This window comes from Callionymus lyra, chromosome 2 (genome assembly GCF_982586985.1).
Source record: "Callionymus lyra chromosome 2, fCalLyr1.hap1.1, whole genome shotgun sequence".
Lineage (NCBI taxonomy): Eukaryota > Metazoa > Chordata > Actinopteri > Syngnathiformes > Callionymidae > Callionymus > Callionymus lyra.
The window spans coordinates 6,153,435-6,167,861 of record NC_141819.1 but is presented as its reverse complement, the minus strand read 5'-3'; the positions used below and the strand labels follow the sequence as shown (position 1 = coordinate 6,167,861).

Sequence of the window (14,427 nt, the reverse complement as noted above, 5' to 3'; positions counted from 1 at the left end):
CTCTGAAGATCTGAGTGAACACTCCTGAGTAAACTGAAGCTGCTGAGATGTTGATGTCACACTCTGTGAGGTCTGACTTATAGAAGATCAAGTTTCCTCTCTGCAGATGCTCAAAAGCCAGTTTTCCCAGAGACTTCATCATCTTCTTGCTCTTATGATCCCAAACTGTGTCAGTCCCAGATCCTCCGTCGAACTTCACCTTCTTGACTTTTATCTGAACCACCAGGAAGTAGATGAACATCTCAGTCAGGGTGTTGGGCAGCTGTCCTGTCTCTGTGCTCTTCAACATGTCCAGAACTGTGGAAGTGATCCAGCAGAAGATCGGGATGTGACACATGATGTAGATGCTTCGTGACCTCCTGATGTGAGACATGATGCTGCTGGTCTGCTCCTCATCTCTGAACCTCTTCCTGAAGTACTCCTCCTTCTGGAGGTCATTGAACCCTCTGACCTCTGTCACCATGTCCACACACTCAGGAGGGATCTGATTGGCTGCTGCAGGTCGTGTGGTGATCCAGAGACGAGCTGAGGGAAGAAGATCCCCCCTGATGAGGTTTGTCAGCAGGACGTCTACTGAGGTGGACTCTGTAGCTTCTATCAGGCGCCGACTGTTGAGGAAGTCCAGAGGGAGTCGACACTCGTCCAGACCATCAAAGATGAACAGAACCTGGAGTCCTTCAAAGCTGCTGAGTCTGGATTCTCTGGTTTCAGGAAAGAAAAGATGAACAAGTTCCATCAAACTCAACTTCTTCTCTTTCAGCAGGTTCAGCTCTCTGAAGGTGAAAGGAAAGATGAAGTGGAAGTTCTGGTGGGCTTTGTCTTCAGCCCAGTCCAGAGTGACCTTCTGTGTCAGGAGGGTCTTCCCAATGCCAGCCACACCCTTCGTCAGCAGTGTTCTGATTGGTCGTTCAGGTGAGGCTTTAAAGAGGTCTTCTTGTCTGATGGTGGTTTCTGGTCTGGTCTGGTTCCTGGTGGCTGCTTCGATCTGTCGGACCTCGTGCTCCTGGTTGACCTGGTCTGTGCCCCCCTCAGTGATGTAGAGCTCAGTGAAGATCTCATTCAGAGGAGCAGAATTTCCTGCTTTAGCGACCCCCTCAGACACACTGTGGAACTTCTTCTTCAGGCTCCTCTTCAGTCGTCCTCCACACTCTGAAGCAAGACTTCCTGAATGAAGACATAAGTCACACGAGTCAGAAGATTGTAGAAGGTGAAAATGGAGTAAAATCTTCAGATCTGATGCAAGTGTTCTTCATCTTCATCATGTTTGTTCACATGTTCTTACTGCTCCACAGACGCTCGGCCAGATCCTCCTCCTCCATGTCCCTCAGAAGATGAACTGTGATCTTCATGAATTCTTCTCTGATGCTTCTCCACTTCTCATCTTCCTCCTCAGTCTGTGGAGTCTCTGGACTCACAAACCTCCAGACTCTCTTCAGCTCCTTCTGCATATAGTTGTAGAAGTTTCTCTCCAGTGACTGGAACAGAATCACAGAGAAGAAAGTCAGAGTGATAGTGGATCATCTCAAGAACCACAAAGACCAGAAGCTTTAACTTGGATTCAGCTGAAGGATGATGAATAGAAGGAACCTCTAGGATGAGGACCTCCTCTGGCTCATGAACATACCAGCCGTTTGATTTCCAGTTGTGAGGGATGTTGATGACCAATGAGAAGCTCTGAGTTCTGATGGTCCACTCTGAGAAGAAGAGATGAAATCAGACTGTAAATAAACTCTTGTTGTGTTGAAGGTTCTGATCATAAGTAAACTAGAATGTTCCTTTTAAAACCCACATACAGAACCATCTCCATTAGAACTTAAATCTTGTCAAGCCAAACTGTTTATTTTAAATATAATTTCTCCTGCTGGATCCTGATGAAAACACAACTCTGATCAACTCTCATCTGTTTCTATCCTGGTATTCACCAGCTGAACCACTAGATGTCCTCACACTGCTGCACATGTCCACCTCTGCACTACAACTGTGAAAGCAACGTTTGAGGTTTTTAATTGTGTCTTTATCTCCCCCTGCTGGTGATGTGAGTGAAGATAAGTTCTCTGGTTTAACGTGTGTATGAACCTGGTAGACTCACACTTGTTCACTCTCACCTCACACCTGGAGACTCTTCACTTCCTCTGAAGTCAATCCATCTCCCCATTGAACGATCACTCTTCAGAGACACACAGCAGGGTTCTGGTCCAGATCTTGGTCCAGGTCCAGCAGGTTCTTGCTGCTGCTTTGATCTTGAACACAGAAGGAGAATGAGTGAGAATGAAGACATGGAGGACAATCTTGGAGGTCCTTGTCTCACCTCTGAATAACTTAACTAAATGATTAACACTTAGACATGACATGAATTAATATTTTCTTCTTGGAACGTGCAGGGCTTAAATAAACTTGTCAAGCTAAAACAGGTGATGAGAAATATTATAAAGTCGAATGCAAAGGTAGTTTCTCTTCAAGAGACGCAGATAACTCAGGAGGATGAACGAAGGGTGAGATCAAGATGGGGGGGTTTCTCTGCTTCTTTTAGCTCTCAGGTGAGAGGAGTCGTCACATTGGTTCACAAGTCAGTGCCATTTCAATTGATCAAGGTCACAGAGGATCGTTTTGAAACATTTAACAGGCAGCTAATGTCTGAACTTCATCAATTTAAAGCTAGGAACAATCTTCTGTCAACTAATATTGCAACAGAAAGTTTAATAAGATTAAAACAGTCCTACGATGATCAAGGTGAGAAGGTAGAGAAGCTACTAGCTTGGTGAGTTAAACAAGCACAAGCAGAAAGATCAGTTAACTCAATCCAGTTGAATAACGGTGTGACAACCTCCAATCCAAAAGAGATTAATGACAGCTTCTTAGATTTTTACCAAAATGTAATATTCGTCCCAATATTCTAACACGGCTCCAGATTTACAAAAAGACTTCCTCGACTCACTTGAAATTCTTGGATTTGAACTCGCAGGACACATTAAACGAGGACCTGCAAGTTCATCAGATCTCTGACACAATTTCTAACCTGAAAGGTGGGAAAACTCCTGGGCCTGATGGAATCCTTATTGAAGTGTATAAAATATTCAAAGATAAGTTGATTTCACCCCTTTTAGATTTGTTTCAGGAGTCCCTCAATTATCTTGCTAAACACTACGATAATTACTCTTTCATTAAACCTGGTAAAAGCATCTACTAGTTGCGGATCCTATAGACCAATTTCCCTTCTTAATAATGATGTGAAAATTCTTTGTAAAATCTTTAGAACCACACTTGACTGGCATCATTCATCCTGATCAGAACAGATTTGTGAAGTGAAGGCAAGGCTTTCACAATATTAGGAGAGTTTTAAATATTATTTATGAAACATCTGTTAAATCTGATGATGCAATGGTGTCTTTGGACGCTGAAAAAGCTTTTGACAGAATCCAGTGGAGTTATCTATTAACTGTACTTGAAAGATTTGGAATAAAAGGTAACTTTTTTAATTGGATAAAAATTCTCTATTCAAATCCCCAGGCAGAAATTTTAACTAATAGTTCAGTATCTGCTTCTTTTAACATATGTCATGGTACATGACAGGGCTGCCCTCTGACCCCACTCTTATTCACCCTCGCCATTGAACCATAGACTATGGCAATTCATAAAAGAAATGATATTGTGGGCGTCAGGATGGGGGACATAGAACATAACATAGCTCTATACACAGACGATGTTATCTTCTTCTGATGTGACCTAAAATACACAAAATGTGCTTAAATTAACTGACAACTTTGGAGTTTTTTCTGGTTTCAAGATAAATAACAATACATTTGTCATAGTGTTTATGGCAGAGAGGGAAAGAATTACTCCTCCTTTTGTCACCCCTTCTTGGTTTCAAAATGTGGATTTGTCTATCTAGGTGTAGATATTTCAGACTCAACTGAAGAAATAGCTCCTAAAAAGGATGATCCCCTTTGTGAATCTGTAATAAAGACATAAGACACTTAACAAGCCTCAACAACATTCTGCTCTGTGATAGTTAATAATAAAGTAGTCTAACAAATCGTGACAATTCTAAGGTAGTACATACTTCAGAATAAACTAGGGAGGAAGCCTATTTTGTAATGTTAATTATTAATTAAAATTATGCCTCTCGTTGTTGGCTAATGGCAAAATATATATATAATTCCTGAACACTGAACAAGAACAATTAAGTAAATAGCAAAGTTAAAAAACAACAAAACACAATAAAAAACAGGTAACAACATAAATATAACTCACTTGTACTTTCACACACAGGATTTTTAGATGTTTTACAAATATTTTTTGTTTTGTACATTGAATTGATATATTTACAATTATAAATGTTTTGTAAATACAAATATTAATTTTATATTTGTGGATGTCACAACACACTGTATTTATGCAGATCACCCTCTGAACAGTTACAAATATTAGTGAGACAAAAATATCTCCACTTTTAAATGGTTTTTAATTGTGTCTTTATCTCCCCCTGCTGGTGTTGTGAGTGAAGTGAAGTTCTCTGGTTTAATGTGTCAGTTTGAACCTGGTAGACTCACACTTGTTCACTCTCACCTCACACCTGGAGACTCTTCACTTCCTCTGAAGTTGATCCATTTAGCCATTGAACCATCACTCTTCAGAGACACACAGCTGGGTTCTGGTCCAGATCTTGGTCCAGGTCCAGCAGGTTCTTCACCTTCACACAAACACACTCATGAGATTCTTGTCAACATCAAAAGTTGTTGTGTTACATTTGTATTTTACAGATATTTTCATTTCACTTTTAACACAAATCCTTTCCAACATTTCAAATGATTGATGTTGAAATAATGCAGCTCTTCACTTCTTCCTCCACTGACACTCGTTGTTCACATAAGAGGAAAACACACATATTTCACGTGTTTCTGTTCAACTGAGGAAATAATATTTTTATTTTCAAACGTCACAGAGTGAGTAGAGAAAAGATGAAGAAGTTCTCAGAGACTGCAGTTTTTCCTTTTCAAGAAGAGTTTCTTGATCTGAACGAGAGTTTCCAGCAGAAATATCCTTGAATATAGAATTGAGTTTGTTGATACCATCTTGTGTGTTAATGTATTATCATCAGAAACAGCAGAACTAACAAGTGTGAAGAACTATTTTCTTCCTCAGCAGGAAGTCAAACTGTTAAGTTGTTATAAAAGAATCTTATCTGTCGATCTCTGTCTGCACCAGTTCAAAGGTCACACACACACACACACGCACACGCACACGCACACGCACACGCACACGCACACGCACACGCACGCACGCACACGCACGCACGCACGCACACACACACACACACACACACACACACACACACACACACACACACACACACACAAACACACAAACACACAAACATTAAAGCACAGACACAAATGTAGATACAAAACAAATACTCACATGTACAAACATAAAAAAAATACTCACACGTACAGTATACAAACACACACACACACAGTTGTTTGATTGTGGTGAGATTCAGATTTTCTGTGTCATCATTTGTAGATTGAGCTGCAGTTGTTTAAAAACATCAACATGGATCGTCTCGTTGTGATTCATTTCATTTCATCAACTGCTGACTTGTGTGAGAGTCAGAGAGTCACTGACCTGTCTGCAGCTTTCTTCTCTGTGGTCTCAGGTCCATGTTGGAGCAGAATTCAGCTTCTTCTGACCAGAACTGATGGAACAAGACACTGATCAACTCCTTCTGACGCTGGTATCAAAGATCAGGACTGAAATAAAAGTATGTGGAGATCATGTGACTCAGAAGTCTTTAATGATTAACATTAGATGATTATCTTTCACCTCCAGGATCATAAAGATCATTAGATGTTGAAGGACCAGAGAAGACTTTGGTTGTTTTCACTGTTTGACAAAATATAAAATATAAAACAAAAAAGAAAATCTATGTAATATTATTATTATTATTATTATTATCAATATAAGAAAAAGAGGTTCCAACAAATCTCAAGAGCAACAGTGACCAGGAAAACATCATCTGAGGCAGAAACCTCAAACAGAGCCAGACTCCTTGTGAACGACCTTCACAAGGCCATAACACAATCCTCAGGATTATGAATGAAGAATCTCATTACAGTATTCACAAACATGAAGTGACGATGTTTTGACGGATGTGACGCATCACGTTCAAAAACACAACTTAAGCCAAAAAACACTAACTTAAAGTTATCGTTGTTTTATCGAGATCAACGACCATTTTGTTTATTCATTTACAAAACACAAATTTTAAAAGTGCCTGGAAGATATGTTTAGTGAAGTCCTTCCATGTTGTTTTTGCTATCAACTGAAACACCAACAGGCCTCGGTTTACGACTACTATGGAATGCAGACCCTCCCCCATCAATCTACTGGCATCAGAAGGTTGGCCATTCAGATGAGAATGACCAGAGAACCATTACCACCAGATGACCCTTCAGAGTATTATTCAAACTAGTGTTTCATAATTAGTTAATTAAAATAAAATCATTAATTATTATCCACATAAATTTAATAGTTTCCTTTCCAATGAACAGAACTTTTCTCTTGTGAAGAGATCATTCAGAGAAAAGGATTTATTTGCAATGGAGCGAGCATTCAACATGCTGATGTGCAGCGCTGATGACATCACTGAGGCAGTGACAGTAGAGCACAGCAGGACCTTTCGAAGGCTAGTCCAGCAGAGTATAAAACAACGTTTCACTTTCTTTTAAAACATCGTCCTTTTGTAAATACTGTAATAAAAACTGAAAAATTATCATTTGTCTCTGCCTCGTTGCTGACGCAGTAAAAGAGGCCAGTGCTCGTGTGAAGAACTACTGACAGGGTGTAGAACCAATTGTCAGTTAGAGGGATGAAGAGAATGAACGGAGAACAAGTATTTTATTCAACTTTCGCTCAGCTTCATGTTCATGTTCATTCTCATTAAATAATCATTTTATTCTAGAATGTTTGTTGTCATTGATGTACCTTCAGAGTCAGCAGATTGTAAGATTCAAGAGCAGCTTTATTCGCCAGTTCATATTGGTATACATACGTGGAAGTGTTCGTGGTTGTGGACAACTTTGGAATTTGCAACAAAAATTTGAATAGGTATAAATAATATAATCAAAATATACAAGACAAATAATAATAAAAATAATAAACACAGTGCAAAAACGTCAACAGTGCAATTAACTTTTCAAGAAAGTGTTCTTGTGGCTGGGGGTTCTTGTCTGTAGCGCCTCAGGGGAGGGGGCAGAAGAGGGAGAATCCGGGGTGAGTCGGGTCTTTGATGATGATCTCTTTCTCGTCCTGAACTCATTCAGTTCCTGGAGGGCAGGGGGGCTCCAATGATCCGCTCTGCAGTCTTCACAGTCCACTGATGTCTCCTCCTGTCCTGCTGTGTAGCCGCTGAGAACCACACAGTGATGGAGGAGGAAAGCAGCGACTGGATGACTGCACTGTAGAAGTTCATCAGCAGATGCTTTGACAGGCCGTGTCTCCTCAGCTAACGCAGGAAGTACATCCTCTGCTGGGCCTTCTTCAGGATGCAGGTGATGTTAGCCTCCCACTTCAGGTCCTGGGGGATTGTTGTTCCAATGAACTTGAAGAGAGTCCATGGCTGCCGCAGGGTTGCAGTTGATGGTGAGGCATAGGGTTGAGGGGGTGCCTCCCGAAGACCCCTGTCATCTCCACAGTCTTGAGCGTGTTCAGCTCCAGATATATCGTGCTGCACCACCGAACCAGCCCCTCGACCTCGAGGATCAGGACGATGACGGTCGTGTCGTCTGCAAACTTCAGGAGTTTGACGGCAGGGTGTTCAGAGGTGCAGTTGTTGCACATGAGTTAACCAATCAGGTGTCGGCTTAAACAAGCAACACCTGACTGATAATTCGTTGATTACTGTCTTCAGATGCCTGATTGGTTCAACTATATGTCCTTGACTGGTTGGAACAAAAACCTGCACCGTTTCGGCCCTTTTCTGGACCAGTTTGACACCTGTGGTGTAGAGGGAGAAGAGCAGTGGAGACAGGACGCATCCCTGGGGGGCGCCGGTGCTGATTGTCAGTGTGGTGGAGGAGACCATGCACTATTTAAAATAAAATGTATTTATTCTATTTATAACATATTTGCACTATTGTTAACTTATTTGTGTTTATACTTTATATACTGTACATTAATTATTATATGTAATATTTATAATGTTATTTATTTATTCTGTTTATACTATTTTGCACTATATCTAACATATTAATATTTATATTTATACTTTTTATATATACATCTCTCTGCTGTGTTATTTAACGGTTGCCAAGCAACGGAATTTCGTTGCCAGTTTTATTGCTGTGTTTTCTGTGCAATGACAATAAAAGAAAGTCTAAAGTCTAACCGGTCAGAACCAGACTCGCTCATCGTTGATCTGTTAAAAGCTCTGAAGCATCTTTGATCGTTCAAGGAAAGACAAAAGTCAAATAAACTGTGGAACAGACGTGAGAGAAGGAAGAGTGATGACATCACAGGTTAACTTTGTCACCTCTGACCCCGAGTGACTCTTATTTCAAGTCAATCAAAAATACTTTCTTACAATCATGGTAACTGACAGGTGTTGATGTTATTGCTGTGACTGATGTTTGTTCTGTACTGTCCTGGTTTGTCCTTGTCTTGGATTACTGTAGATTATTCATTTATATATACTTCATAAAATACTTATCTATGATGCTGAGCCTGCACCGGTCCAAAGTTCTGGCTTCCAAAGGTTCACTTCTCAGCGGATTGTTGTCTTGGCTATATTTATTTATTTAGACAAGTTAACAATATGGTCTGTGTTTTTCTTGGTAGGGGGAGCTGAGAAGTTTCTCCCAATATACAAATCTTTGGACATCATGGAACCGTGAAGTTCAGTAATGATGATATGTTAGTTGTTACATTAAGCCCAAAATAAATTGACTGGTGTGCATGTCCACAGTGAGTGAAAGTAAAAGTAGCTGTTGCTTCTGTCTGATTCAATGAAGCCCATCAGGTGTAGTCTTGAAGCAGTATAGTAAGTAAGTAAGTAAGTAATTTGTATTTATATAGCACTTTTCCAGACCAGGGTCACAAAGCGCTTAAACAATCAAAACAATATTTAATAAAGTATATATTTTAAAGATCAAGATAAAACTGACTTAAAAAAGATAAAAAAGACTCAGCACCCTAAGGATCCCAGCTGCTACAGACCTGTGGCCTTGACATCCCACCTTATGAAGGCTCTGGAGCGGCTGGTCCTTAATTAGCTGAGTCCTCTGGTGCGCTCCTCCATGGATCCGTTGCAGTTTGCCTACCAACCTGACATCGGCGTGGAGGACGCCATCATCTTCGTTCTCCACCGAGCTCTTTCTCACCTGGAGTCGCCTGGAAGCACTGTGAGGATCCTTTTCCTGGATCTAAGCAGTGCTTTCAATACCATCAGGTCAGACATCCTGAGGGACAAGCTGGAGCTGTCTGGAGCGGACACTCACCTCACAGGATGGTGTTTCGAGGACTGTACTGTGCAGTGTAGGGGTCCCCCAGGGAACAGTGTTAGCACCGTTCCTCTTTTCACTGTACACTGCAGACTTCCAACACCTGTCTCCCACCAGTCACCTGCAGAAGTTCTCGGACGACTCCGCCATCGTCGGCCTCATTAGGGACGGGGATGACGGGCCGTACCGGGGACTTGTCCAGGACTTTGTTGACTGGTGCCTGGAAAACCACCTTCAGATCAACTCCAGCAAAACTAAGGAGTTGATTGTGGATTTCCGGCGGTGTCCCTCCATCTCCCCCTCACCACTGAACATCCAGGGACAGGACATTGAGATTGTCACGTCTTACAAGTTCCTGGGTGTTCACCTCAACAACCGCCTGGACTGGGTGGATAACACTGCTGCTCTTTATAAAAAAGGGCGGAGTAGACTCTACCTGCTCCGGAGTTTGACGTCGTTTGGTGTCCGGGGGCCACTCCTGAAGTCATTCTATGACTCAGTAGTGGCCTCTGCCATCTTCAACGGTGTGGTCTGCTGGGGGAGCAGCATGACAGCAAAGGATAGGGCTAAACTGGACAGCCTTATTAAGAAGGCCGGTTACGTCCTAGGGCGCCCCCTGGATCCTGTGGAGGAAGTGACTGGAGGGAGGATGCGGAGCAAGCTGGGCTCCATGAGGAGGAACTTGTCTCACCCTCTCCAGCACACACTGAGGGCATTGAGGAGCTCCATCAGTGATAGGATGCTCCATCCCCGGTGTGTGAGGGAGAGGTACCGCAGGTCTTTCCTCCTGCTGCCATCAGACTCCACAACAAGAACACACCAAGATAACTATTTAACTGCACCTCTTGTTATTTATGTAAATATGATTGTGTATATATTATATAGCGCAGATTTATCTTTTATTCTATTTAGATTTTCTTTCTCGTTTTTATTTCTGGGTGTTTTTATTTCTCTTGCTGTTGCTAAACCGAATTTCCCCTCGCGGGACTAATAAAGGTTTTCTGATTCTGATTCTGATTATTTCATTTTGTTGATTATTTATTTTGTTTTTAATGTCCTTTCATTGTTTACTTCATTTCATTTATGCTGAATGTCTTGATACATGTATATATATATATATATCTTTTTTAAGATATTTGTTTATTGACTTTTTACATAAAACAACCAGTACAGCTCAACAGCGTAAATGGAATGATACACAGAAAATACAAAAAAATATGAATGAAGAAAATGTCCATCAGAAGAAGAGAAATAACATTTCTGCCGCTGTAAAAATAAAAGTATACATATATATCCACACACACTCAAACATATACAGTATATTCATAAAGAAAATGAAAAGACGTAAAGATACATACTTGTATAATTAACAGAAAAGATAAAAAGAACTAAAACAAAACAAAATAAATAAAAACAAAACAACAAAAACAAAACATGCCTGGTCCGCACATACACACCCCACCCCACATCCTGTAGATAATAACATTGTCAATCTAAACAAGCATTTAAAATAAACAAGAAATAAAAGGAAAGATGTTCCTGAGGTGACAGTCAACTGTATTGTCAAAAAAAAAAAAATTTAAATCTGAAATATCTTCCTTATTCTCTGATTGTACAGATTTTTGTAGAAGTCTCTGAACTCATTGTTTATCTTTTTATGATCAGTTGCTATTCCAGAAGGCGTTTGAATTTGAGTTGTTTGTTGTGAGGCTGAAATCTGTCGTAACTGATAATCTAATAATTTACTGGCCTTATCACCATGATCGTAATAGTTGAATCTATATATATATAATAGTTCAAATTCAGTTTTTAGGGAAAGGCTCCTTATAGAGGTCAGGTGACGGGGAGGATGCGTAGATCAAGTCCAGCTGACTGATGCGTTTTGTTAATTCTTTAATTTTAGTGTTTTTTAATCTTCTCTCGTAGTTAGTGTATGAGATTATTTCACCTCTAATATAGGCCTTGAGAGTTTCCCATAGCAGTGAAGCTGACACTGCCGGGGTCTTGTTGACACTAAGAAAGAAATTTGTTTTGATATAGATTTAACAAAGTCGTCATTTGACAAAAGACGGTTGATAAACATCATGGAGTGCGGCTGTTATTCATATCTACACAATGTATTGTCATAGTGACCGGAGCATGATCTGAAATAACAATTGCTTCATATGTGGTGGATTTTATCTCAGGCAGAAATCGGTTGTCAACAAGAAAATAATCTATACGTGTGAAAGTGTGGTGGACATTTGAGAAGAATGAATAGGCTTTAGCGGTGGGATTTTGATATCGCCAAGGGTCAATTACTGAAAATTGCTCCTTAAACATTTGGATAGTTTTGGCCGACCGTGAGGGTAAACAACTTCGACTAGAAGAGCGATCGAGTTTTGGGTCTAGCCAGCAATTAAAGTCTCCAAATGTAGGGAGGTGCGAAGATATGTCTGGTAAATTAGAGAATAAGGATTTAAAGAAGCCCTCGTCATCCCAGTTTGGACCATACATTGATGAGCATGACTGGAGTGTGGCACAGTTTCCCAACAACAACAAGATAACGCCCGTTTGGATCCGTGATTGTTCTTGTGCATTCAAAGGGGACTGATTAGTGCCACAGAAGAGTCACTCCCCTGGACTTGCCGTGGAATGAAGATGATAATTCTGACCAATCCAACTGCACTTCAGCTTTCTTTGGTCTGAATTTTTAAGATGAGTCTCTTGTAAATAGACAATTTTTGCTCCTAGATGTTTAAGATGGTGTAGCACCTTACTGCGCTTGATGGGATTGTGGAGGCCTTTGCTATTCCAGCTGCAAAATTATAACTCACCCATAGTTTCTACTGTCCTGTTAGATGCCATTATGTCTGAAGAAAGTTATGCATAATGCTTGAAAGACAGGAAATAATAAAGATAAATAAGCACACAAAGTGGTGAAGATGCGCACTGATGGCGGACCAGGCATGAATATCAAACACAGAACAAAAACAATCCCTTAAAACAACAAAACCCAAAACCCACCCTCCTTGGCAGAAGTGACCCCCAAACGAGACACGCCCAAACCCTAACAAACACACTCTCTTGGCAGCTTTCATACCCTCCACTACAAACTGCTGCTCCTAACTGGATTGTGACAATAACACAAGTAAATATTAGTCTCACACCTCTTGAACAAACAAAACTTGACGCAACAATAAATAAATATACATGTATATATATATTTATGTGAGAATGATAATCTATATAAACAAGATATATTTAACACAAAAACTTTATAGACAACAACTCACTCTGAGAACTTCTTGTTGTCAACATTCAAATCAGAATATTTGCTCCCCCACAACGACTTAAGTGTTTGGATCCACCACCTTCTTCAGGTGTTTCTTAACGAAGTCAGATGCAGCTGCTGGTCCTGGAAACGATGCGTTATCACATCAGATGTTGTGATCCTGAGAACCGCCTGAAGAACAAACTTGATGCAAGAGTGCAGAGCTTCACCTCTGTGATGCTGCTCGTCTCCTAGCAACCGCGGGTGGATAGTCCGCGAAGATGAAGAATGGTTTGCCCCGGTAGAGAAAATGAAGAATGGTTTGCCCCGGTAGAGAAGATGAAGAATGGTGAAGAATGGTTTGTCCCGGTAGAGAAGATGAAGAATGGTTTGCCCCGGTATGGTTTGTCCCGGTAGAGAAGATGAAGAATGGTTTGCCCCGGTAGAGAAGATGAAGAATGGTTTGTCCCGGTAGAGAAGATGAAGAATGGTTTGCCCCAGTAGAGAAGATGAAGAATGGTTTGTCCCGGTAGAGAAGATGAAGAATGGTTTGTCCCGGTAGAGAAGATGAAGAATGGTTTGTCCCGGTAGAGAAGACGAAGAATGGTTTGCCCCGGTAGAGAAAATGAAGAATGGTTTGCCCCGGTAGAGAAGATGAAGAATGGTTTGCCCCGGTAGAGAAGATGAAGAATGGTTTGCCCCGGTAGAGAAGACGAAGAATGGTTTGTCCCGGTAGAGATGATGAAGAATGGTCTGCCCAGGTAGAGAAGAAGAAGAATGGTTTGCCCCAGTAGAGAAGATGAAGAATGGTTTGTCCCGGTAGAGAAGACGAAGAATGGTTTGCCCCGGTAGAGAAGATGAAGAATGGTTTGCCCCGGTAGAGAAAATGAAGAATGGTTTGTCCCGGTAGAGAAGACGAAGAATGGTTTGCCCCTGTAGAGAAGCGAAGAATGGTTTGTCCCGGTAGAGAAGACGAAGATTGGTTTGCCCAGGTAGAGAAGATGAAGAATGGTTTGCCCCTATAGAGCAGCTGAAGAATGGTTTGTCCCGGTAGAGAAGATGAAGAATGGTTTGCCCCGGTAGAGAAGATGAACAATGGTTTGCCCCGGTAGAGAAGATGAAGAATGGTTTGTCCCGGTAGAGAAGACGAAGAATGGTTTGCCGCGGTAGAGAAGACGAAGAATGGTTTGTCCCGGTAAAGAAGACGAAGAATGGTTTGCCCCGTAGAGAAGATGAAGAATAGTTTGCCCCGGTAGAGGAGATGAAGAATGGTTTGCCCCGGTAGAGAAGACGAAGAATGGTTTGTCCCGGTAGAGAAGATGAAGAATGGTTTGCCTCGGTAGAGAAGATGAAGAATGGTTTGCACCGGTAGAGAAGATGAAGAATGGTTTGCCCCGGTAGAGGAGATGAAGAATGGTTTGCCCCGGTAGAGAAGACGAAGAATGGTTTGTCCCGGTAGAGAAGATGAAGAATGGTTTGCCTCGGTAGAGAAGATGAAGAATGGTTTGTCCCGGTAGAGAAGATGAAGAATGGTTTGTCCCGGTAGAGAAGATGAAGAATGGTTTGCCCCGGTAGAGAAGAATGGTTTGTCCCGGTCCATCAGTCCCACCAGTGGGATATTATTCCTCCTCCAGTCGCTTCACCTGCGGTCAGGTGTTCACGGAGGCCTGGAGCTCC

The 14,427-nt window shown here is 41.3% G+C and overlaps 3 protein-coding genes across 3 annotated transcripts in view; all 3 read right to left on the bottom strand.

The window, feature by feature from the left end:
* LOC148085161 (NLR family CARD domain-containing protein 3-like) overlaps positions 1–14,427 on the bottom strand; it is a gene marked incomplete at its 5' end in the record, with an annotated part of 350,040 nt that overhangs the window by 41,925 nt on the left and 293,688 nt on the right. The gene's annotated exons all lie outside the window — the stretch shown is intronic.
* The window catches only part of LOC148085167 (NLR family CARD domain-containing protein 3-like), a 181,026-nt gene that overhangs the window by 1,208 nt on the left and 165,391 nt on the right, over positions 1–14,427 (bottom strand). Inside the window, exons 2-4 of the mRNA XM_087785532.1 lie at positions 1,625–1,694; positions 1,283–1,475; positions 167–1,164 (exon numbers count right to left, since the gene is read on the bottom strand). Of these exons, the coding sequence (XP_087641658.1) occupies positions 167–1,164; positions 1,283–1,448 (1,164 nt within the window). The 5' untranslated portion in view covers positions 1,449–1,475; positions 1,625–1,694. The remainder of the gene's footprint in view (positions 1–166; positions 1,165–1,282; positions 1,476–1,624; positions 1,695–14,427) is intronic.
* LOC148085171 (NLR family CARD domain-containing protein 3-like) overlaps positions 1–14,427 on the bottom strand; it is a 45,922-nt gene that overhangs the window by 2,420 nt on the left and 29,075 nt on the right. The window lies entirely within an intron of this gene.